At 34.6% G+C, this 23,581-nt stretch overlaps 1 protein-coding gene across 4 annotated transcripts in view; it reads left to right on the top strand.

The window, feature by feature from the left end:
• Nedd4 (E3 ubiquitin-protein ligase Nedd4) overlaps positions 1-23,581 on the top strand; it is a 97,907-nt gene that overhangs the window by 64,119 nt on the left and 10,207 nt on the right. For all 4 annotated transcript variants that reach the window (XM_069826379.1, XM_069826378.1, XM_069826380.1 and 1 more), the window contains 5 exons: positions 628-857; positions 5,046-5,167; positions 7,948-8,188; positions 14,369-14,597; positions 19,950-20,119. In XM_069826379.1, coding sequence (XP_069682480.1) covers positions 628-857; positions 5,046-5,167; positions 7,948-8,188; positions 14,369-14,597; positions 19,950-20,119 — 992 coding nt within the window. The remainder of the gene's footprint in view (positions 1-627; positions 858-5,045; positions 5,168-7,947; positions 8,189-14,368; positions 14,598-19,949; positions 20,120-23,581) is intronic.

Raw genomic sequence — 23,581 nt, 5'->3', positions numbered from 1 at the left:
TATTCACATTTCAGTACTTGAATCACTGTGTTACTTAATGAGAATGAGAAATATGTATAAAATCTGTATAGAAAGTGAAACTGTTATTGTTTTGCATATCTAAAAGGAACTGGCATCTGAAACCAAAATGATAATGTAGGGGCAGACTTCTCCTGATGGTGCAGATATTCTGTTCTCTAAACTGTTCCATAAAATAATTTTTACCTGTATGAATAGTGTTGCTTCTTTCGTTTTCTCTTAGTATAGATTTGCTTCTTGGTATACATTGCTTGAATATGCAAAAAATAATAATAATAATTTATTATGAAACAAAGAAGTCTAAAGACGTCTTGAAAAAATTCATCAGTCCAATTTCTTTATGAGAATCTGGTTTTTCATTATTGAACATTTCAGTATGGACATTGTATCCTGAAATGCTCATTAAAAACATAACATTTTTTCCAAACTTGGCACATTAATTCCTTTGTTCCAACCTTGGCAAAAAAACACGAGGCAGGAGACTGGAAAAAAGTGGTCAAAATATGGGAGAATTCATAAAGTACGGGAGACCTGGCAACCCTATCTGTCATATTACTTTGTAACTAATTACAATATTTTAATTTATACTTTCTATCCTTATATTTGCAGAATAATGTACCAAATAAATTCGAAATCAAAGTGAGAAGACAGAATATTTTGGAAGACTCATACCGCATCATTAGTAGTGTGAACAGAATGGAACTGCTCAAAACAAAGTTATGGGTGGAGTTTGAAGGTGAAGTTGGTTTGGATTATGGTGGTTTGGCTCGTGAATGGTTCTTCTTGTTATCCAAGGAAATGTTCAATCCATATTATGGCTTATTTGAATACTCTGCCATGTAAGTAGCTGATTAGTTTTTTATGCAAAATACCATCAGTATTTAGAGTAGTTTAATTGCATAATATATACCTTGTATCTATTATAAAATAATCTAAATTATGACAAGGATAAGTTATTTCTAAGTGTTTGCTTAATTATGGTATTTTATGACTAAGAATATGGTGTATGTTTATTAGAAATAAACCGGGATTAATAAAGTGCATTCTTCACAAAAGAGAGATACATATTGCACAGAATTTCAGTAGGAAGCTCATCAATCCATCATCATCATCATCATCATCATCATCATCATAATCATAGTCCTCATAGCAAAAACCGGAAGAGTCAAAAATATTAATTTTTCAGAAAAAAAAACTGTCCCTCACGTTTCTCATACAATAAAATAATCTGACATATTATATATAAGTATCTCATATATCTATCAACTTTGGTAAAAAGTTGCACTGTTCTCTTTTATAAGGTTTCTTGGGGGGGGGGGGGACATTTGGACATATCCATTTTTTTGCAGAAAATTTTTTATGTACACACATTGAGAAAAAATATATTGTCAACTGTATCAACATACAAATAAATACTTTGTAAGTGTTTTATTGAATTACAAACTTAATGTTGGAATGATTTTCTGAACAATATTATATTTATATTTTTCTCTTTCTAAATTTGTGTCCTTCAGTCTTTGAATTCTTGGCACATCAAGTATATCGAGTACCTAAAAAAATTATTATATTAACAGCACAATAATATTATTATAATAATATGTTTCCACTCATCACACCCACTCCTATCGTCGTCTTCTGCCAACTCAACATTCGCCTCATTCTGATGACTTGCTTTTTTTTTTTATCTGGTTCATTTTGATGATCATTCATTTGTAAAATGAAATATTTAACCAATAATGCCAACAATAACAGGTAATATGGTGATGAAACAAAAGAAGACAACATTAATTCCATCTTCATGATATTTTCTAACAAGAACTGGATAAGTTTGTGACTTGTCGTCTTTTGATAGAAAGACATTGGACTAAACCACTTTTTGCAGAAACACTACATTTTCAAACACTCATTTTAAGGGGACACTCAACTTAAAAATTGCAGAAAAAGTGTCATAGAAATGAAAAATTAAATTTCTACACTAATTTACGTGACAGAACTAAATCAATACGCAGAATTCTTCCCCTATTCATTGAGAAGTCACAGTCAAATGCACAAAACCAAAAAATAAAAAAATGATAATTAAAAGTGATATTTCAATTAATGATTGATTAAAAATTGAAATATTTTTTATTTTGAAAAGTATTGGATCTAATGAGCTAGATTTTGCATGTTACTTTCCATGTGTATATTAAACTTTTTCTCCAAATTTGAAAAAGATTGGTCATATAGGAAAAAAGTTCCAAAATATAGTTGAGTGTCCCCTTAATGGCACAAATCTGGTTTTTGTAGAAACTTCTTATGTCAATAGATGCCGCTTGAAATGAAGTGAAGAGAACTGTACTATGCTCAGAATTGGAATTTTTGAACTTGTCCAGTTTTTTTTTTTTATCAACCCTTCAATTGACCTGTTTCGAGTTCATAATTCAAAATCATTGATCTTTTCAGTATCCCCTTCTGCCCAATAATTTTTCACACTTGATAGACCACAATGCATAATTTTGCACAGTAGTCTATCTTGATTGATTCTGTTTGATATGATTATGCCATCTTTGTCTGCATAATGTTTGTTATATTTATTTACACCATATTTCCTCACTGCATATGTGTTTCAACAGTGTGTATCTGGCAAATAGCCTCCAAAGTCGCTATTAGAAATATATGGAAATTGTTTTTAAATGTTTTTATTATTTTGAAACAAACTTGACATCATTTTTACTGAATGAATTTTAACTGAGGAGAAATTGTATTACTCAACTGCTCCACGTAGTGTGCATTGTTTGCTTTTGATGTTTCTGTCTTTGTCATTATCTTCTATCATTGCCGTAACATTCTAAGAAACAATCTATGAATTTCATCATAATATGTTGACAAACTTAATTTATGTACCAATCCAGTGACGTGCAATCCACCGAAGCACTGCTTGGGCAGCACTGATTGATTATAAGAATCACGATATCTACGTAAATCTATTATTAAACTTCCTGTTTATTTAATCATTAAAGTCCTGAACCATTCCTAAATACGTTTTGTTAATTGTAAGTTGCGTAATGGGGCATATACAATGCACATACTGCAGTCCCGAGCTGGCAGCAGCATGCCAGTCGTTGCTTAATCAACGATGCGAGCAGTGCTGAATGCAGGTTAGCATGGAAGTTGCCATGACAACCGACATCATCATAACTTCTAACCAATGAGGGACGCCTCACGAGACTGTAGTAGATGCATATACCCCAAGCAGCCAGTAGCCTGCCTGGGCTGGCTGTGTGCGCGAAGTCGAATGAGTGTAAAACATACTGTTTCTCTCGTGTTTGTTTGTACCAATACTTTGTAGTTACATTGTGTACGTGTATATAAGTGCAATAAAACATTTTGATTATGTCTGGTGATAATAATAATTTAATTCAGCAACAAAAGCTAAATACATTAATTTAACTAAAGCAATACGGGATCATGATGTTGCTATTGCACATATTTGTGCTTCTAACACACTCGCGACTTTTGGAACTGTAAATATCGAAACTGAGCTAAATGACCAAACACAACAAAGTATTATTCTACATAATGAAAAGGTAACACGCAATAGAGACATTCTGAAAAGGCTTATAAACGCAGTTTGTTTACTTGCAAAACTGGAACTTTCATTTAGAGGAAATGGTAAGTCGAAAATGTTCAACAACCGCGGTAATTATTTAGAACTTTTGGACGACCCTCTTCTAAGAAATCATTTGGAGACATCTACAGTATTCAAAGGTGTATCAAATCGTATTCAGAATGATTTAATTGAATCTCTTGCCAGTGCACTTAATAAGGAAATTAAACAGCAATTATAGAAATGTGATTTTTTTGCCATATTAGCTGATGAGACAACTGATGTCTCGAATAAATCACAATTTTCTCTCGTTTATCGATATACGATTGAAGGAATAGTGGTAAAGTGGTTCGTGTGCCTCCGTGATGTGAGGACAAAACAGGGGCAGCACCTTCTGATCTTATTTTTAAGACATATTCAAGACTTTTCAAACTGCAGTAAGAATCTTGTCGCATAGAGCTACGATGGAAGTGCAGTGATGGCCTCTTCATTATATGGTGTCAAGCTAATATTAAGGGTTCTTTTCCACAAGCTCTCTTTGTTCACTGCTATGCACACTGATTAAATTTAGCACTGTTCCACAGTGCTTCAAGTATTCCTGAATGCCGTAAATTTTTTGCTACTCTTTCTGGGCTTGCAGCATTTTTCTCCAAATCATCAAAGCGCACAAAATTTCTTGATGAATTTCTGGGTCGACGATTACCACATGTTTCCCCAACAAGATGGAATAACTCATCACGACTTACCAATACTTAGAGTAATCTTTTATAATAGTATTTTTAATTTTAGGCAGTAGTTGCAGTAGGCCTAATCTTATAGATTTTGTAAAAAAAATGGATACCAAATACCAACATATTTTTATAATTAGTAATGTTATAAGTATTTGAATCAAATATAAATAGTAAGAAAGAAAAGAAACCTTGACTACGCGGCTGCTTGGGTAATCTGTTGGGCCACCGCATGTCACTGTACCAATCATTGGTCATTACACAATGTTATGGGAATAATGTTCAGTATAATCAAACTGTTAATCTCATAGTTTGTGAATGTGTTCATTAAAGTGTCATAAAGTAAATAAGTCCGCAGTAGATCAAAAATAAATAAGTATTAAACTTCATTTTAAGTGTTCAGTGAAGAAATAGTATTAAAATGTTTGTAGAAGCAATCCTCATAATTAATATTTTAAACCACATATCAGAAAGATTGAGTTAACAGTGACAAGGGACGAGTGTGGATTTCCAGTCTAGTTCGATATGCGAGTATTTATATAAATTGACTAGTGTTAAAGTTGGAAGTTTTATTTCTGAATGACTATCTTAATTATTGTTTGAATTGATGTGAAATAGTGCTAGGTTTCATGGAAATTTTCTAACAAATAATGTTGAAGTACAGTATTGTGAAACCTTACTAAATACATTTCGCTCTCTTTTCTCTTTTTTAGGGATAATTACACTCTTCAAATTAATCCTTTCTCTGGGCTGTGCAATGAGGAGCATCTTAATTACTTCAAATTCATAGGACGGATTGCTGGAATGGCTGTTTATCATGGCAAGCTACTAGATGGTAAGTATTAGTTTTTAATTTGAGACTTCAATGTGCCAAAATTACATAAATTTACAAATACAATGAAAGGTGCTATATACAGCCCCTCCTTTTCTTCTTGTTCTACAATTCGGGGTTTAGACATTTCCCTATTCTAGCTTCACTTATAATGCTAGTGTAAAAAAAAAATAAATACATACTTTTCCTTCTTGAAGTTCACTTTATAAAACTTATGTATTGTTAAAATATAAAACTTCAAACTTTAAAAGTGTTAAAATATATTTTAAGAAGGTAATACTATCTCTGATTTTGATTCTGGTTAATATGTACAGTCTTAAAAAAAAGTTTTGTCATATAAATACTTCATAAGTCCCAGAAAAAAGGTAGTGCGCATGATCAGAGGACGAACAAGCTGGTTGAGGTAATAAAATTAATTTTATTTCGTTGTATGTAATCATGCGCACTGTCTCCTTTCTGGAACTTATAAGGTATCTGTGCGACGAAATTTTTTCTAAGACTGTACATATATTATCAGACAGTAGGGTAAAGTTGTCTAATGCCATAATACTCCTAATCCCGTGATACTTTTTTTAAACTGAATGTCAGTCAGAGCTTTGCCGTTCGAACATAACACCAGATATCGTTCTCGAAAGAGTGCATCTTTGACCTACTTTTGAGACATCGGTGAACTTCCAAGCAAGATACCCAATCCCATGATATTCAGTGTAAAAGACATATCACGGAATTAGGGGTATCACGGCATTAGGCAACTTTACTCTGCATCTCGCTTGGCGATATGTATCAGAGGAAGAACAATTGAAGGGATGAGAATGATAAGTTCTAAACCACACATACAAAATTTTACAGGAAAGCGTATTGAAGATTTAGAGTTCAGTACTATTAAGTGCAGTGTTATAATTTCTTTAGAGTATATTTACGTCATTTGTTGAGTGATTATTTTTTATAATATTTTTTAATAGTAGCTTCCTCATATGTGTAAGAAATGAACTTGCATACACACACAAAAAAAAAAAAAAAAAAAAAGAAATTGTTAAAAGTGTGGCTTTGGACTATCTCATTCTCACCCCTTCAATTATTGTTTGTGTACATCTGAAGTCTGATTAGTGTAATAATATGTTACTATACTTCGTTCCATGTCTGACAGAAGTAAACATTGCTGACAGAGGAGAAGAGAAGTATAATTGCTATTCAACCAATGGCAGAGATTTCATTTCATGCTTGTCTTGAAGTTGGGCAGCAGTAGAACGCTTCAGACCACCCAGCTTCAAGACAAGTGTGGAATGAGATCTCTGCCATTGTTTGAATAGCAATTATACTTCTCTCCTCCTCTGTCAGCAATGTTTACTTCTGTCAGACATTACGGAACAAAGTATAGTCAGCAATGTATGCAATGGAGGGGGAAAGGAACTGGTCACCATATCTCATCTCCTGGCTTAGTTAGCTCATGAGTGATGTGTTATTGGTGTTACTTGTGAGGTTCAAACCTGTCTTTGGACAGTTGACTAAACGAGAACAGCAATGTATCTACTGCAGTGGTAGTAGATCACTAGCTGGTGAACGAGGTGAAACATCATGCTGAAACAGTGCTGTCTAGTTACTGAAGGTACATTACCTTTCTTAAATGCATTTCAGCATTTTTAAAGATATGTATTTTAAGTGCATATTGCTAAAATATGGCCGAAATTTCTGCAGAATTGCTTACTTTTCTCGTACTTGTTTGTTCCTTAAAAGGAACTTGAAAGATTTCTTGGTTCTCTGCAGCTTATTATAATGGTTAGCCACTACAGTAGAACACGTGTCCCCCTTTCTTTGCTTCTTTTCCTTTTCCACGCACCCTCTCTGACATGATAAAGAATCTTTGAGCTCAATACTCATTTCTTCCAAATGTTGACATTTGTGACATTAGTACTTTTAACTTTGTATGAAGTGACCTTCCAAAAATAGTAATGAAGGCACACGTTAAAACAGCTCTATATGCTGCTCATATGATTATGTAGGCATCAACAACACAAGTCCCACATCTCAAAATATCAACAGACGAAACACTGAACCTCCTACAAAAATGGAATTCTAATCATATGATGTCATCACCAAAAAACCACATTGCCTGAAAGAAAGAACAAAAAATTAAATTAAAATACAATGGAAGCACCTTGAAAAAGATTAAGAAACAAAATACCTAGAAATAACTTTGGACTCTAAACTCACTAGGAAAACCATAAAAAAAAGTAACTTCTAAGGCAACTAAAAGATTCCAGATTCTGAAGAGACTAGCTGGAGTGAAATAAATAAGCATCCATAGATAATTGCTAACCACTAGGATCGCTAATATTGCCTCATTACAGACAATGCGAAATAGTACTGGCACAGTCTATTGTTCCTAGCACCCTCACAACTCAAGCTTCGTGGCTGTATATACTAGACTGTGGTAATGCTGTGTCTTCTAATGAGTGTAGTGATTTGAATAACTTTAATGTTTCTCTCTCCTCACCATCTGCCTTATCTATTTTCTCCCCCTACCTTTTTTCTTTCTGCTTTTTTTAAATTTGTTTTTTACTTTGACTTTTCCCTAGTCTACTCCCTCTACTTTCTCTTTCGTCTCATTCCATTTTAATCTGTATAGATGAATTCTTGCTTTACTCGTTATTATATCAGAGGACATTAAATGTGATATTTTAGTTCAGCAGTTACAGCAGACAAAATTCTCATTTCTGTTTTCGTGATAGTGGTGGTTACACACCTTTTATATTTTATATTTTAAAGTTTTTTATTTTTTACAGCTTTCTTTATCCGTCCATTCTATAAGATGATGTTGGGGAAGACAATAGACTTGAAAGATATGGAAAGTGTGGATTCTGAATACTATAATTCTTTACTTTGGATCAAGGAAAATGATCCTTCAGAACTTGAATTAACTTTCTGTGTAGACGAAGAAAGTTTTGGTCACTTTTCACAACGAGAGCTGAAACCAGATGGTGCAAACATACCTCTTACAAATGAAAATAAGGATGAATACATTAGGTTAGTATGATACAAGATTGGTTATGGTTAGTACTTTCGATTAATGTTATGTGGATTTTTCTTTCATTCATACACTATTTTCATATCATAGTGTTTCATTCATTCATTCATTCATTCATTCATTCATTCATTCATTCATTCATTCATTCATTGTTTCCTGCCCAAGTGTGTTTCTTTCATTCATTCATTCATTCATTCATTCATTCATTCATTCATTGTTTCCTGCCCAAGGGCAGGTCTTCCTCTGCAAACCCAGCATTCTCCAACCTTTTCTATTTTCCGCCTTCCTCTTAGTCTCCACATTATATTATACTTTTATTTCTAACTATATTTGTACTCCTGTACATTGAAGATACATTTCATTCTTTATCTCATTCATAATTTTACTCTGAGGAATTAATTTTGGAAATAGTTTCTTCTTGGCACCTACATAGCTCTGGGGTATGCAGCTATTCTCCTTATAGACTGCAGTAGGACATGGGTTCGAATTCTGCTTGGGCTGATTACCTGGTTGTTTCACCCCTCTGCCTCACCCCTAAGGTTTTCCCCAACTGAAGGTGAATTCCAGCTAATCCGTGCCAAATCCTTGATCTCATCTCGTTATCACTAGATAAACTCCCAGTTGATACAGCATCGTTAATTTTTTTTTTATTTAAGTAGGTTATTTTACGATGCTGTATCAACATGTTAGGTTATTTAGCATCTGAATGATATGAAGGTGATAATGTCAGTGAAATGAGTCCAGGGTCCAGCACCAAAAGTTACTCAGCATTTGCTCAAATTGGGTTGAGAGAAAACCCCGGAAAAAACCTCAACCAGGTAACTTGCCCCGACCGGGATTCGAACCTGGGCCACCTGGTTTCGTGCTAACCATTACTCCACAGGTGTGGATGCCATCATTAAATAAATGGTTCAAATAGTTCCTGTATGATAAGTTTTTTTTTAAATTGGTTTTAACTTTTTGTTATTAATTTCGGGATTTGTCTTATTACACTTGTAACAAACAAGAAATCTCAATGTGGAAGAAAAAGTTAGAATGTAGTCTAGTTTTAGCGATGAATTGTCATACTTACTTGTTTTTTAATGTGATTGTTGCAGAAAGTGAATTTATTAGTTTGTTTTTCCAAAAATTTTAATTATTGAAATGCAGTAAATCACTTAATGCTCATTATCATCTTCATTATTATCATCATCATCATCATCATCATCATCATCATCATCATCATCTGTTTGCTTAGAATTTCTTCTGCCATAATGTCTCATTCAAAATTGTCTTGTATGTTCAACAGTGTGAACAGTGTAATTTATTTTTGTAGATTGGAACTTATTTCATTAGGATGAAAATCAAAATTTATTATGTATATCTTTTAAGTTTTTGTTTGTAATGCACGTTGTTATGGCTATTCGAATGATTTCTGTAAACTCTAGGTGTGTGTGGATGTGCAAGTTGATCTGAACAAATGTAACTTTTCATTCTGAAAAGGTATTTTAAAATGTTACATTTGTTCGGATCATTTTCCTGCATATTTAAAGGACAAAACTAAAATTCTTTCAGTAATTTATGGTCATAATACACTGTTCTCTTAAATTGATTGAGCATATTGGGAATTCAATCAATGGCTTTCCCAAAACTCGCAATGAAATATTTCATATAAAACAATTTTTATCTCAAAAAGGCAGCAAAAACGTGCAAAATTGTAGGTATTAAACTTCTTTGTTTTTAATATCTCAATTGAAATTAATGACATTGCTTACGGTTACGGTTATAGATAGTCAATGATAGAACATGACGGCCTTTCCTCATATCATCCCATTACACCCTTATCGATGATTTCACTCGCGATTTACTTTGATTTACAGTGTATGAGTGTTATAAGAAGTTGGTGTTGTCCACAGTGGAAACAGAGGGATGAATGTTTATGACCTTCCTTCCAGGAGAAAAGGCTGTTATGTTTTGTCACGAAGTATATGTATCGAATGAAGTGATGAGGATAAAAGAAAGGAAAAACAACTAAGAAGTATGCGAGAGTGCTTTTTTGCAAGGTGATTTGGAGCTGTGGAAAAGAAAGTATGTCAGCTCCAAGCTAGTATACCATTTGTCTCTCTCTCTGTTTGTCACTGTTCCATTGAAGGAAACTAGGAAGTTTTAAAGGGTAAAAGCCAAAAGATGGATGAAACCTAATAGTGCTACAGTAAAGAGAAAAAATGTTGCAGAGCACTACTTGAAACAGGTTTATTAACAACTAGACATGGTGGCTTAATATGTTGGCTGGAATGAAAAGAGATGTGAGCATTGCAATATTTAGTAGTCAAGAGAAGCAAGCCCTTAGACTGAGTGATTGAAGGCCGAATTCAGGTCGTCCACAAGTTCCCAAGATGGCATGTTAAAGCCAAAGCTCTGATTTGGTTCATGGGCCTCCCCCCCCCCCCTTTTTTTTAATAGCTTGTCTTGACATTTCTCTCTTAGCATGTCAGAAAAACAAGCAGAATGAGAGTTGTCTTAATTTAGGAGACTAGCCAGTTGGTTAGTATGTGGTGACTAATAAAATATTGCCCAATCGACCATGAGGGTATGATGTGAAAAGAGTGAATATTTTGTTCAGAATGGTATAGAGATGGGTGATGTCCAAATTGGAAGCTCTCTCTTCAGAATGAAATTATCTGCAGCCATTTTGAAGGTAAGAACTTTTTCCCCGAAGGAAACTGTAGCATCTGAACAATACAATGACTTTCATTTTATTTTCTTTCTATAAAAAAATATTCAACCATTTTGAAGGCAAAATATTTTCAGTGTTTAGTTCTGCTGTGTAAGAAAAAAATATTAAATTATTGTAATGTCATCTCTGATTAATCTTTATTTTTCCCAGAGGAAACTAGTACCTGAACAATTAACTGATTTATTTTATTTTAATCTTCATAAAAAAGATAGCTAATACACTGGTCGACAAAATTTAACTTTTTTTAATTGCCAGAGATCAAATTATACTTTTCTAGACCAATTTTTCATGCAGATTACGGATACACCTTCCGTTTCTTCGTGTCACGTATAGATTTATAATTACACACAATACTTTAAATTTATGGAAATAGATTTATAATTACACACAATACTTTAAATTTATGGAAATACACAAACATTTAAATGTTATCAATATAACAATACACTTATGTAATGATAAAATGATCAGATTTGTATATTATTAATTATTATGACACTTATAGTGATAATTAAAAACAGGATTATAGATTTCTAGAGAACTGGAAGCTAGAAGTGCTTAGTAGATGATTGTCTTTTATGTTGTTTTTCTGTCATCGCGATACAGCATCCAACAATAATCTGACATCATGGATTCATTCCAGAAACCCTGGTAACGTTTCTCCATCGATTTGATGTCTTGGTGAAACCTTTCACCCATCTCGTCACTGACATCACCAAGGTTGGTTGGAAAAAAAGTCCAAATGAGAATGAAGGAAATGAAGTTTTAGGGACATACGGCAACCCATTTCTTTATATGCATCCAATATTTCCTGAACTCCTTTTTTGTAGTCCGGAGACTTTGTCTTCCCTAAGAAGTTTATACACAGCCACTTGAAGCTTTTCCAAGCTTTTACTTCAATCTCATCCAAATTTTCTTCGAATTTTTGATCCCGCAGTAGCTCTCTGATCTGTGGGCCCACTAAGACCCCTTCTCGTAGTTTAGCAGCTGACACACAACAAAATTTTTCACTCAGATACTGGAATCCTTTTGAAGTTCTCCTTCCAAGCGTCTTCACAAAGGTTTTCGTTAAGCCAAGCTTTATATGGAGAGGGGGAAGCAGTATTTTTTGTTTGTCAACTAGAGGGATATGCTGGACATTTTCTTCACCTGGGTTGTAAGTGCTTCTAGATTTCCAGTCTCGTTTGGTGTAATGTTCACTTGTATTTCGGCTGTCCCATAGACAAAGGAAGCAGCAGAATTTTGTAAACCCCCCTTGCATACCCATCAACATGCCAATGACTTTCAGATCTCCACATATATGCCACTGGTGTACATCGTACTGAATTGATTTGAGTACTATGTTCATATTTTCATAGGTTTCTTTTAAATGGACAGAGTGGGCAATGGGTACAGAAGGTTTTAAATTGCCGTTGTGCAGAAGAACGGCCTTCAAACTTTGCTGGGAAGAGTCAATAAATAACCTCCAGTCTGATGCAACATATTGTTGTTTTAGTCCCTCAAAGAGTCCAGGCACATCATTGCAGAAGACCATTGGACCATCTAAAGAAAAAAACTTTTCTAAATATTTTGTCCGTTTTCTATAGTGGCATATCCTGACGTCTTCTTCAACAAGATGTTTCTCTCTAAGCCTAGAAGCTAGAAGTTCCGCCTTATCTTTTGGTAGTGAAAGATCTCTAATGAGATCGTTTAGTTCATGTTGGGTAAATCGCTGTGGTTCGGAACTAGTAAACTCAGGAATGTATTCACGATCAGAAGCACATTCTAAATTTTCACTATCACTGCCTAAGTCACAGTCCACTTCCTGGAACAGTTCCATTTCATTTGCTGGAGGTTTCGGAATGGGTAAGTTGTCGTCATGTGGGACCGGCCTCATTGCAGATTCAATATTTGGGTATAAAATTTTGTGTTTGTTTCTGGCAGAAAAACCCTTAATGTTAACACAACAAAAATAACAATCGTCAGTGTGATTTTTCGGTTCTCGCCATATCATTGGGATAGCAAATGGCATCGACCTTTTCTTCTTTTGTACCTAGTCCCCTAAGCCTGTCGAAAAGGGTTTACATACAACATGTGGTGCCCACCCTTTATCCTGATCACCAAGAGGACAACCAAAGTACAATTGATACAATTTCTGAAGCCGTGGAGTGATTGTACACCGTTGAGATTTCGGGGTGAAGGAACCGTATATGTAGCAGAAGCTGTTGGGATGATTTAGACATTTTCGGGGCATGATAGGTGATTTAATCTGTAACAGAATAAAGCCTATTAGTACCTTTATCTATTTGCGTACAATTTCTCCAAATAAATTATATTTTTTAGAATGCGTAAATATACCGAGGTCCTAATGAGTTCCCAAAATTAAGGGAGGGGGCGTTTGGAATGTTCCCCGGTAAGAATTGCGAGATTATGTATTATATTTTTAGTTAAACAACTACATGCACCAGTAAAAGATACAGGCCTACTCACCTTATTAATTGATGTAAAATACACAGCACCTCAAAATATATCACTATCACACAAGATTCATTATAACTCTGTAATACGATTGTGTATCATTCAATCTACAAACTGTGACTGAGGAAGATGATTCCATGGGGATGAAAAAGGACAAGATAAATTTTATCTAGGACAGGAAGTTTACGCGTGGGGTACGCAGCAAAAGATAAGGCACTAAAGAGTGTCGCACTATTAGCCGCACGGAAATAAATGGAGCGACTTAAGAGATTATTATGAATAGATTGAAAACTATTTGTGATATGACAAAAGTAAAACCAGATCTGAAATCAGCGCAACAATATCTAACATACTGTACATATAATACTTTTGGCGAAAATTCATTGTCGACCAGTGTAATGGGATATTACATAAAATAGAATCTCAAGTTTAAAATGGCACATTTACATTTTGAAATGTTATTTTTATACAGCCAGATAAGAAAGGCTGAAAATACATCTAGAAGTTCAGTAATAGCAAGTGAAAATAAGATTTTTGGCACATGTCACATCAAAAGTAAAAATAATACAATATAAATATTAAGAACAGAGTTATGAGTTGGAGTAGGAATTTATAAAATGCTCCAACTGCAGTCGTTATATACTACTTTCAAGAAATATTTATTTTCTTTAACATTGTCCTTCTCTCTGAACTGCTGGCAACCCAACCATAGGGGAACTCAGTGATGGTGTTGGTGTGATGACTGGTAACTCCAGTATAGCCTATACTTAAGAACTATTAGATTTATACTTAATTGTAACCTGTAAGTTTAAGAAGAGAGATGATTGTTTACATAATGAAGCAGTGTGGTGTGGTACCATTTATTATTATTATTATTATTATTATTATTATTATTATTATTATTATTATTATTATTATTATTATTATTATTATTATATATAAAATTAAGTTACATGCTTAAATACAAAGCAGTAAAATTGTTGTGTTTCTTTTCTGACTTTTACAGTTTGGTGATCCAGTGGCGGTTTGTATCAAGAGTTCAAGATCAAATGAATGCATTCCTTGATGGTTTTAATGGCCTGGTGCCTCTCACATTAGTTAAAATCTTTGATGAACACGAGCTTGAATTGTTAATGTGTGGTATACAGAATATTGATGTCAAAGATTGGAAGCAAAACACGCTATATAAAGGAGATTATCATCCGAATCATATTACAGTACAGTGGTTTTGGAGGGTACGAACATGTTTCATATCTTTTTTCATTTTAATGGAGGGTGAAGGTCTTTTATTCATTTTCTGGAATCTTTATTCGTTGTTCGAGATATTAAAGTTCTCATGTATTCTTTCAATCAAATAGTTGTCAGATTTTCTTACAATATATTTCCCATGGTTTTCGTTATATTTTGAGTTAAGGTTTTGTGTTTAGAAATTTTGAATACAATATCTCATTTATATCTTGCTGTTACTTAAATGTTTTAAATTTAAAAAATGTAGTATTACAAAATATTGCCATACAAAAATAGGAAGATAAATTACTTTTGAGAAGCAGAATTTTGGGTTTCCAGTTTTCTTGACTTATTATCTCTGGTATTTCAAAACAAATGGAGGTTGCAACATCCTGAAGGATCGTCTACTCTCTCGGTTTCATTATGCCTAGGTAGCCCAAACAGCTGAACATGGGACCTCTCGTACTATCGTACTACTTGTTTATATAATATAACCACACTAACTGTTAGATACAACTGAAATCAAATGAACAATTCGAATGTCTAATTTAAGCATATTTACTTGAAACCTACACATATAAGCTTCTAGAGTAAGTAGAGCTGAAATGTATGACGAGGACAATATAAATTTGAACTTTATTTAGAAATTTTGTGGAAACTTATAATAGTTACGAGGTTAATAAGATGATAAATGGTAGAAAAGCAAAAGAAAATTCTAGTTTCATTGCAATAATTTCATATTTCTAGACTAGCAAATTGTAAAGGCTGGTAAATGCCCATGTCAAAACTTTATGAGTACTGCCAAAAAAATGTAGTCATTCTCCTAAAATCTGTGTAAGATAATGCAGGACCCAAAACTCTGGGCATGGTATATCAAATTTCATGTCGGTGGGAGGAAATATACATTGGTCGAACATGTTGTTGTAATATTGAAACCCGTAAAAAAGAATACTTTGAACAGATAAGTCAATTGTAGCAGAACATTGTTCGATCAAACCATTATCAGAAAGCATGGTAATGGCTATAATTGAATAAAAGGGGAGTGTTTTCATATTAAAGTTAGTGTTGTTTTCCAATGGCTAGATATTGGCATAACCCATTAATCCTTTTTGCTTTCCAATATAATCCTGCAAGGCCTCGTCTTCATTAAAGTTAAAGTTGAAGCTGATCTTAAAAAAAAATACAGAGAGGAGCAAGGAGAGATCATTGCATAACAATAATTGACGTGTTGTTTTTGCACAAATATCTAAATTGTTACTATTCACATAAGACTTAAACAGCAACTGAGATCTGGTTAATATTTATAATTTTGAAATGCTAGAACTAACTAGTTTTGTATAGTACACCCATATCAATTATCACTATGATATAAGGACTGAGATCATGGGCATTTTTTAGTATGATATTTAGACAATTTCAAATACATTACACATGCTTAAATTATACATTCATATTGTGGCAACCATGCTGGAATGTTCTCGCTGCCTCGAGAGTCAAACACGCGTCCGGCAGGAGGGCAAGATCAGTGGTCGCTGAGCATGGCAAAGGAAGTTGCGCACGCATCTAGGCAAGAGCAGGTGGGGCGTTTTGAATTTAAAGTCACAATATGTTCATTCGAGTTTATTTGAATGTGACTACCTCTTATTTAGGACAGCCTTACTATTTGAAGGGGTAGCTGGATGTTAGTTATTTGCGTTATCCAGGCATAATGAATCTAACAAAGTAGACATTTCTTCAGATATTGAGCATTACAACTCTAATAATGAAACCTGTAAGTAGTTCTGAATTGATGAAGATATTGTAAGTTGACACATGGATGGAACACAATCACTATGAAAGCCTAAGCTACAACTGTTATTAAGATATGTACAGTAACTCCATTATTACATGAATATTTAAGTGGAGTGTAACATGTTGTAATGGTATTAGTTTGTCTTATGTTGAAGTGATGTATGCCTCATATTCATAGATTGATAGAGAAGAGGTCCGTGAAATTTGCGAGATTGATAGAGAAGAGATTCATGAAATTTGTGAGACGCGATAACATGAATTGTTCTCATTTTGCCAATACTTTGCACCATTTTTCATACTTCTTGCCATAACCCCAAAAAACGCACTTTTGAATCACGGAATAACGCGAATTCTTATAATATCACAAAAAAATTCAAGTTTTTAAACGAATTCCAACAATACTTGTTTTATTTGCGAAATTTTAACAATAATAAGTAATACTTATTTTCATAATTTTAGTTTTTTTCATGTTAAAATTTATATAGAAAGTAAGTGGACTTATGCTGGGTTGCAAGAAACCTGTTCCATGAATTGCTATTCTCTCATTAAGTAATGGACCTTTAAACTATTCCAGTCTTTAAAGTATAGGTCGTTGCAAATGTGATATTTAACGTTCTGTTAGCTATTCCATCTTTAAATGGAAAATATTTAAAATGACAGAGTGATCATAGCCGGTGCAAATAATTCCCTTATTATACATGTGTCACTATGGTAATATTGTGTTTTTGGATATTCATTGTTTTCAAACTTTGCACGTAGAAGACAGACATCAAATACTGTATTTACTGACCTAGGCCAACGTGCAGTGATTCTTGATACAGATTGATAGAGAATTAACCCTTCCTGTTTCGATACATCTCATTCAAGCGTCCACTAGGGCTATGAATTTTCATATGGCTACAGTCTATAGCACCGATAATGCTGGGAAAATTTCAAATTGAGAAGAAATTCTGTTTTACTGTTTGTACAGAATTTCCTTGAGGTATAGTAATGTATTCTCTCATTCTTGCAATGCTCCTACACATCTCATTATTCTGCAAACTGTAGATTTATAAACGTGAATATGATCCACTATCGCATTCTGAAATGCTCCTATTGCGTAATAGTGCAAGGCAATCAACAGCTGGTTACTTGCTGATACTGTTTACTGCGTGAGATTTGTTTTCCAATGCCCTTCTTCATGCAAGAGAGCCATGAATGTGTCTTTCGATAATCTGAATCTAACCTTAAAATCAATATTATCATATTCTTCTAGAGGATTCGATCTGTCTCTCAGTATTCTTGGTCTTGGTAGATGTGCCATATCCAATATAACTTCTACATCAGACGATTCTATAATAGTAATAAAATTGTTTTATTCGCAGAAGTTTTCCTATATGCACATGAATCTCGAATTCATTGTGATATGTATATTACATTTTATATTACATTTATTTACGCTGTTTCTGATAACATATTCCCGAAATTACTTAATACTGTCAGATACAAAAACAAGCAATATATGTACAATATGGTGGATAACGATTCATTAACAGTTTATAGCTCCGATTTTCGACCTATAGTTTACAGAGTGCTTTAACGAACCAATAGCTTTAAAGGTTGTTCTTGCAATGCTTACTGACGCAAAGTGAACAGTTATAAGACCAATAGTTTTTAACGAATCTATAAATGCTTTCTTGCAACCCAGCATTAGATTGTTATTGCATATAGGTCATAAAATGGGCTTAAACAGCCTAAGCGCAAGAATTAATCACATATCCAGCCCTCGTTGAAATCTATTAATCAGTTCCCCAATAAGGGGTTGTCTTAACAAAGTATACAGTGAAACAGTAGAAAAGTATAAAAACGAAAAGAAAATTATATATATAACACAAGTCAGTTGGCCATTAAATCAATATAAGTGGTTAAGATGTGTATAAATAATTCCAGAGGATGTAAATGGTGTATTTCATGGAGGGCGGGAGATACTCTTTATCACTGACTTATCAATATTGAAGTCTTTACAGAAGCTCACAAACTGCTTGGTTATCATCTCTTTTGCACTAACCATTAATCCAATAAAATGAATTGAATGAAGTTGGTATTCTCAGTTGTAATAAGGAATAGTAGTCATAAATAGCTCTTTTTTAAAAGTGGACATCTTCAGGCTGATTCCTGTAGGATTCATATCTGATCGTAGGATCAATAATGTAACCTTTTGTCAGTCTTATAAAGCAAGTATGTCAATCCTATGGAAATTGCCATTCTCTGATAAACCATGAAGTTCCTTAGAACCAAAAAAAAAAAAAAAAAAAAAAAAAAAAAAAAAAAAAAAAAAAGAAAAAGAAAAAAAAAAACGAGAATATCGTAGATCTTATGTGGTATTTGACCTAACATAATGCCTGGTATTATGAGATCCTCACCATGGGGGCAGGAACCAAGGAAGTGGGGCAGAGTTTCAATCTCATTACACAATGCCAACAATTGTTGTTAAGCTTAGGTTGTTAGTCTCTAGACTGAGGGAGTGGAATTTCCTATTAAAGGTACTACAATTACATATTATCAGGACTATCATAAAAATTGGCATCCTTTTACAAACAGGTGAATTCTATGTGTTCTTGGTCTGATGTAAATGGCCAAATGGAAGAAATAGGTTACATTCATCAGCCACAAGAATGAAGACTGAACTAGATTCTTCAAAAACTAGCTTGAAAGGTGTTCTGTTACTCATTGGTAACAAGAAACCTTCCATTCCTATCCATTTCATTAAAAGGCAACAAAATTTATCTCGGTAACAGACAAAAATATTTTTTTCATTGACCATTGTTACAGATATCTCCATTGCATTTTTTAATGTGGAACATTTAAGTGGACACCTGTGTGGGAAAAATGTTCTTCACCATTTCTGTAATACTTTATGCAGATCTCGCTCTTTAGCGGTAGCATGCTGTTGCAACTCGTAACATATCATTGCTCCTTAGTGGCAGTGGGTACCCGCAACATATTGGAAAAGTAAATTAAGTTCGAATATAATCATATATAAAAAATCGCCATTTTAGAAAGGGCTCTAGTCCCTTTTTTTTATAACGTCAGTTAAAAATGCTATTCGTTATATTTGAATACACCTTTCTGTTAGGAAATGGCATTATTCCAAGGATTTATTAAGATGTACAGAAGCTGCACAATTTTCACAGTACATTTGAAAAGGCCACATTCCTGGAATATGGTCATTTTTATGGAGATCTGATTGCTGTTGTGATTTATGTATTACATTCAAGATATTACTTGTGGCGTGAGCAGGGAATGCTGAATTTATATTGTTAAGAATTCAAGTTCTTTGTTTTATGTTTTTGCTAAGATGATTCTCATCAAGTGGTGACCTACGATTATTTAAACTCGCACAACCACCAACCATTTACACATCCCATGAAATTATGAGGATTCTATGAATCCCCTGCCATCTTTTAATGTTCATAGTTGTTATATATAGACCTATGTATTTATTGTTAATACATTATAGAAAGTATCTACAATGTTGCTTAAATATATTAATTAATTTCATTTATTAATATATATAATTTTTTTTATAGGTTGTTCTTTCATTTAACAATGAGATGCGAGCAAGACTACTACAGTTTGTAACAGGAACATCTCGTGTTCCCATGAATGGTTTTAAAGAATTATATGGCAGCAATGGTCCGCAGCTGTTTACTATAGAGAAGTGGGGTTTACCGGAAAATTATCCACGTGCTCATACATGGTATGTAATGTTACTTTGTGCTCCATAAATGTGTTATTGAAGTAGTTTTTTTTCCCCCAGTTTCAAGCCACTGGAATAATTCATTTTAATTACAATTAAATATATAAGTGATGAAGTGTATCTTGTATACAAGGTATTTTCAAAAATGTTTCAGATTTGGCATCTATTATTTATAATAGTAGTTACAAAGAGAAAATTATGTTTTTTTTATGTTGGTAACACTCATGACGCGATGATGAAATTGCAAATGTACATGTGGCCAGTGATGAAACTAGACTACACTGTGCCCAGAGCAAGACAGTTTTTGGCGCCTTCCCCCCCCTCTCCCCCCAGAATAGGCATCCCACCCCCTAGTTTCGTCTTTGCATGTGGAACAACATTTTGTGAAGGTCGCACAAGTTTGAATGATGATCCTTGTGGCAGACACCCATCCACATCACATAATGATGAGAACATTGAGTACATTCGAAATATTGTTCAAAGAGACAGAAGAAAGAGTATTGAGGATGTATCATGTTTGTCAACACATGGTTAAAAAATATTAACTGGAGAACAAAAAGAAATTTGATTGATACTGGCAGGATACCTTATCACTGTGGGTGATGAAGATGGCAATTTTCTGAGTAGGATTGTCATAGGAAATGAAACATGATGCTAATGATACGACCCACAGACGAAATGCCAGTCTTGAGAATGGAAATCAAAAAAACCCCTCCTAGGAAACAGAAATTTCGTTTGGACAAGAGCAAAGGAAAAGTCACATTGGAAGTGTTTTTCAATTCCCAAAGTATAATTGACCATGAATGCATCCCTGATGGTCAAACAGTTAATAAGAAACTGTAGTTGAAATCCTTGGTCGTCTAGGGATGCAGTCAGAAGCATCCAGAAAAGTGGGCACCAAACAATTGAGTCCTCTTATACAACAATGTATTGATCAGTGATATCTTGTTTAATGCAATGTGAGAACTCTGCAACATACCCCATAAGCCTATTTCCTAGACTTGGTTGGTACTTGCTGACTTTAACCTGTTTCCTCACATGAAAATGGCATTGAAAGAAACATGGTTCACGGGTCCTGAAGACAACATAGCTAATGTAATGAAGCAGCTGAGGGAGGTTGCAAAGAATGGGTTCCAGAAATGTTTCCAACAACTTTACAAATGTTGGCAAAAGTGTGTAGTTGCAAGAGTTCATTACTTGGAAGGAAATGTGTAAAATTTGTTATTGTATTTTGTTCTAATAAACTACCCATATTCCAGAGACTTTTTGAAGCTACTTCGTAGATCTTTATCATAATTTTGTGTGATATCCAGTTCAATTTTCATAACTTAACAGGAATGCGTATTGTTTCTCAATTTGTCATAAAATGCACAAAAATTTAGTTCTACTCATGGCAATACCTATAGCATAGAAAAGGACTTGAGTTCTTGCGACATGAAGTTCGAACCTCTATCAGAATGAACATATGCATGAGTGCCAACTAAAGGGAAAAGTTTCTTGAGCTTCAAGGTAACAGTTCTGGCAGGGCAAATCGAAAGGAAACCAAGAGAATTCATGAACAAGAATAGGAAGGTAACGATTTTTATAAATTGAAGGTAGAGGGCCTTAGAAGTCCATGTTGATTCTCTCGAAAGGCTGAGTGCCTTTAACAAGATGACTTTCATGTTTGTGGAAATGTGGTTTAACTTCAGCACAAACACAGCATCAAGATGTACGAGGGCTATTCATAAAGTAACTTCCATTTATTTCTTACAAATCTGTGAATGACATTACAGAATTGGGTTATGTTTGAAAGTATACACTCTAGTTTATTTTTCCACATAGTTTCCAGTCACATTGAGACACTTGTTGTAGCGTTTGACGAGCTTTGAAATTCCGAATCGTAGAATTCAGCTGCCTGCGACCGAAGCCAACCTAAGACGCTGGTTTTCAACTATTTGTCATCGTCAAAGCGCTTTGAACCAAGCCACGTCTTCATGTGCATGAAGAGATGGTAATCGCTAGGCACCAAATCTGGGCTATAGGGAGGGTGATCCAATACTTTCCAGTTGAACTCTTATATAGTTTGGTCGCAGTACGACGCGCTGTATGTGGCCGGGCGTTGTCATGCAGGAAAATCACCCCAGAGCTCAACATGCCATGGTGTTTGTTTTGAATGGCCCTTTTCAAGTTTGTTAGTGTGTTACAGTAATGCTCAGCGTTAATTGTGGCATTCCTCTCTAAGAACTCCACTAGCAAAATTCCTTTTCTGTCGCAGAAGACAGTTAAGTTACCATGAGTTTCCTCGTGGAAAGTGTTTGACGACACTTTGTGGGTTTTTTCGGGGAGTGAGTATGGTCCCACTGGATTGATTGAAGCTTTGTTTCTGCATTCACATACTCCACCCAAGTCTCGTCTCATCTGTCACAATCTGATCGAGAAAAGCATCCCTTCTCTTTCGTAACGCTCAAGAAAGGACAGTGCTGCTCCCATCCGCTGAGTCTTTTGTTCCTCAGAAAGGAGTTTAGGCAACCATCAGGCAGAAAGTTTCCGGTAGCCCAAATCTTCGATAATCATTTTGTACAGAAGAGTACGACTAATCTGTGGAAAATCCTCACTAAGCTCCGACTGGTAAACCTGCGGTTTGCTCTAACCCTTTCGTCAACCAAATGAATCAGATCTGCATTCATGATACTCAGCCTACCACTTCTCTCTTCATCATGGACATTGGTTCGCCCATTTTTGAACATATGGCACCATTGTCTTACACTACCTTCACTCATTACGTCTGGCCCATAAACTTCACAAAGTTGGCGATGGATTTCACTAGCTTTACAGTTTTTGGCCACAAGAAATCTTATTACAGAACGTACCTCACACCTGGCGGGACTTGCGATTGCAGCACACATTTTGACAGTACATGGCTCAGAGAGGAACAAAGACACGACCTTGACTCTACCGCTGCTTGACGCATACTGCTACAAGGCACACTCCACCACAAGACCAGCACCACTGTCTCTGTTGTTACGCACACTATATGAAAACGGAAGTTACTTTATGAATAGTCCTCGTACTTTACAAATTTCTTCAAGTGAAAAGGGGAGATTCTTGCTGCATATCCAGTGGTACATTCTTGTCTCTCCTGTGTGGCAAAGATTTTCGTGCAGCTCAGGTGAACTTCTTCCAACTGCCAAGCATATTCGTGATAAAGCATCTGTTGCCGTATTTTTTCCCCCTCCTGATTGATGTATCATATCGTACTTGTAAGTAAGGAGTTCTAATCTCCAACGTATGACTTTCTCATTTTTTATATTTCCTGGGTGACTAAAGTTGAACATAAATGAGACAGATCTGTTACGAGACGAAAGTGTCTACCAAGGAGCTAGTGTCTCCATTTTCTCAAAGTCTCTACTACAGCATGTCTCTTCAGCGAATGAATGAAGCTGTTTTGATATAGAAATTGATCTCGAAAAGAAGGCAGTA

This window comes from Periplaneta americana, chromosome 5 (genome assembly GCF_040183065.1).
Source record: "Periplaneta americana isolate PAMFEO1 chromosome 5, P.americana_PAMFEO1_priV1, whole genome shotgun sequence".
NCBI classification, from domain to species: domain Eukaryota; kingdom Metazoa; phylum Arthropoda; class Insecta; order Blattodea; family Blattidae; genus Periplaneta; species Periplaneta americana.
The sequence above is the reverse complement of the archived record's forward strand: the minus strand, read 5'-3'. Positions and strand labels throughout refer to the sequence as shown.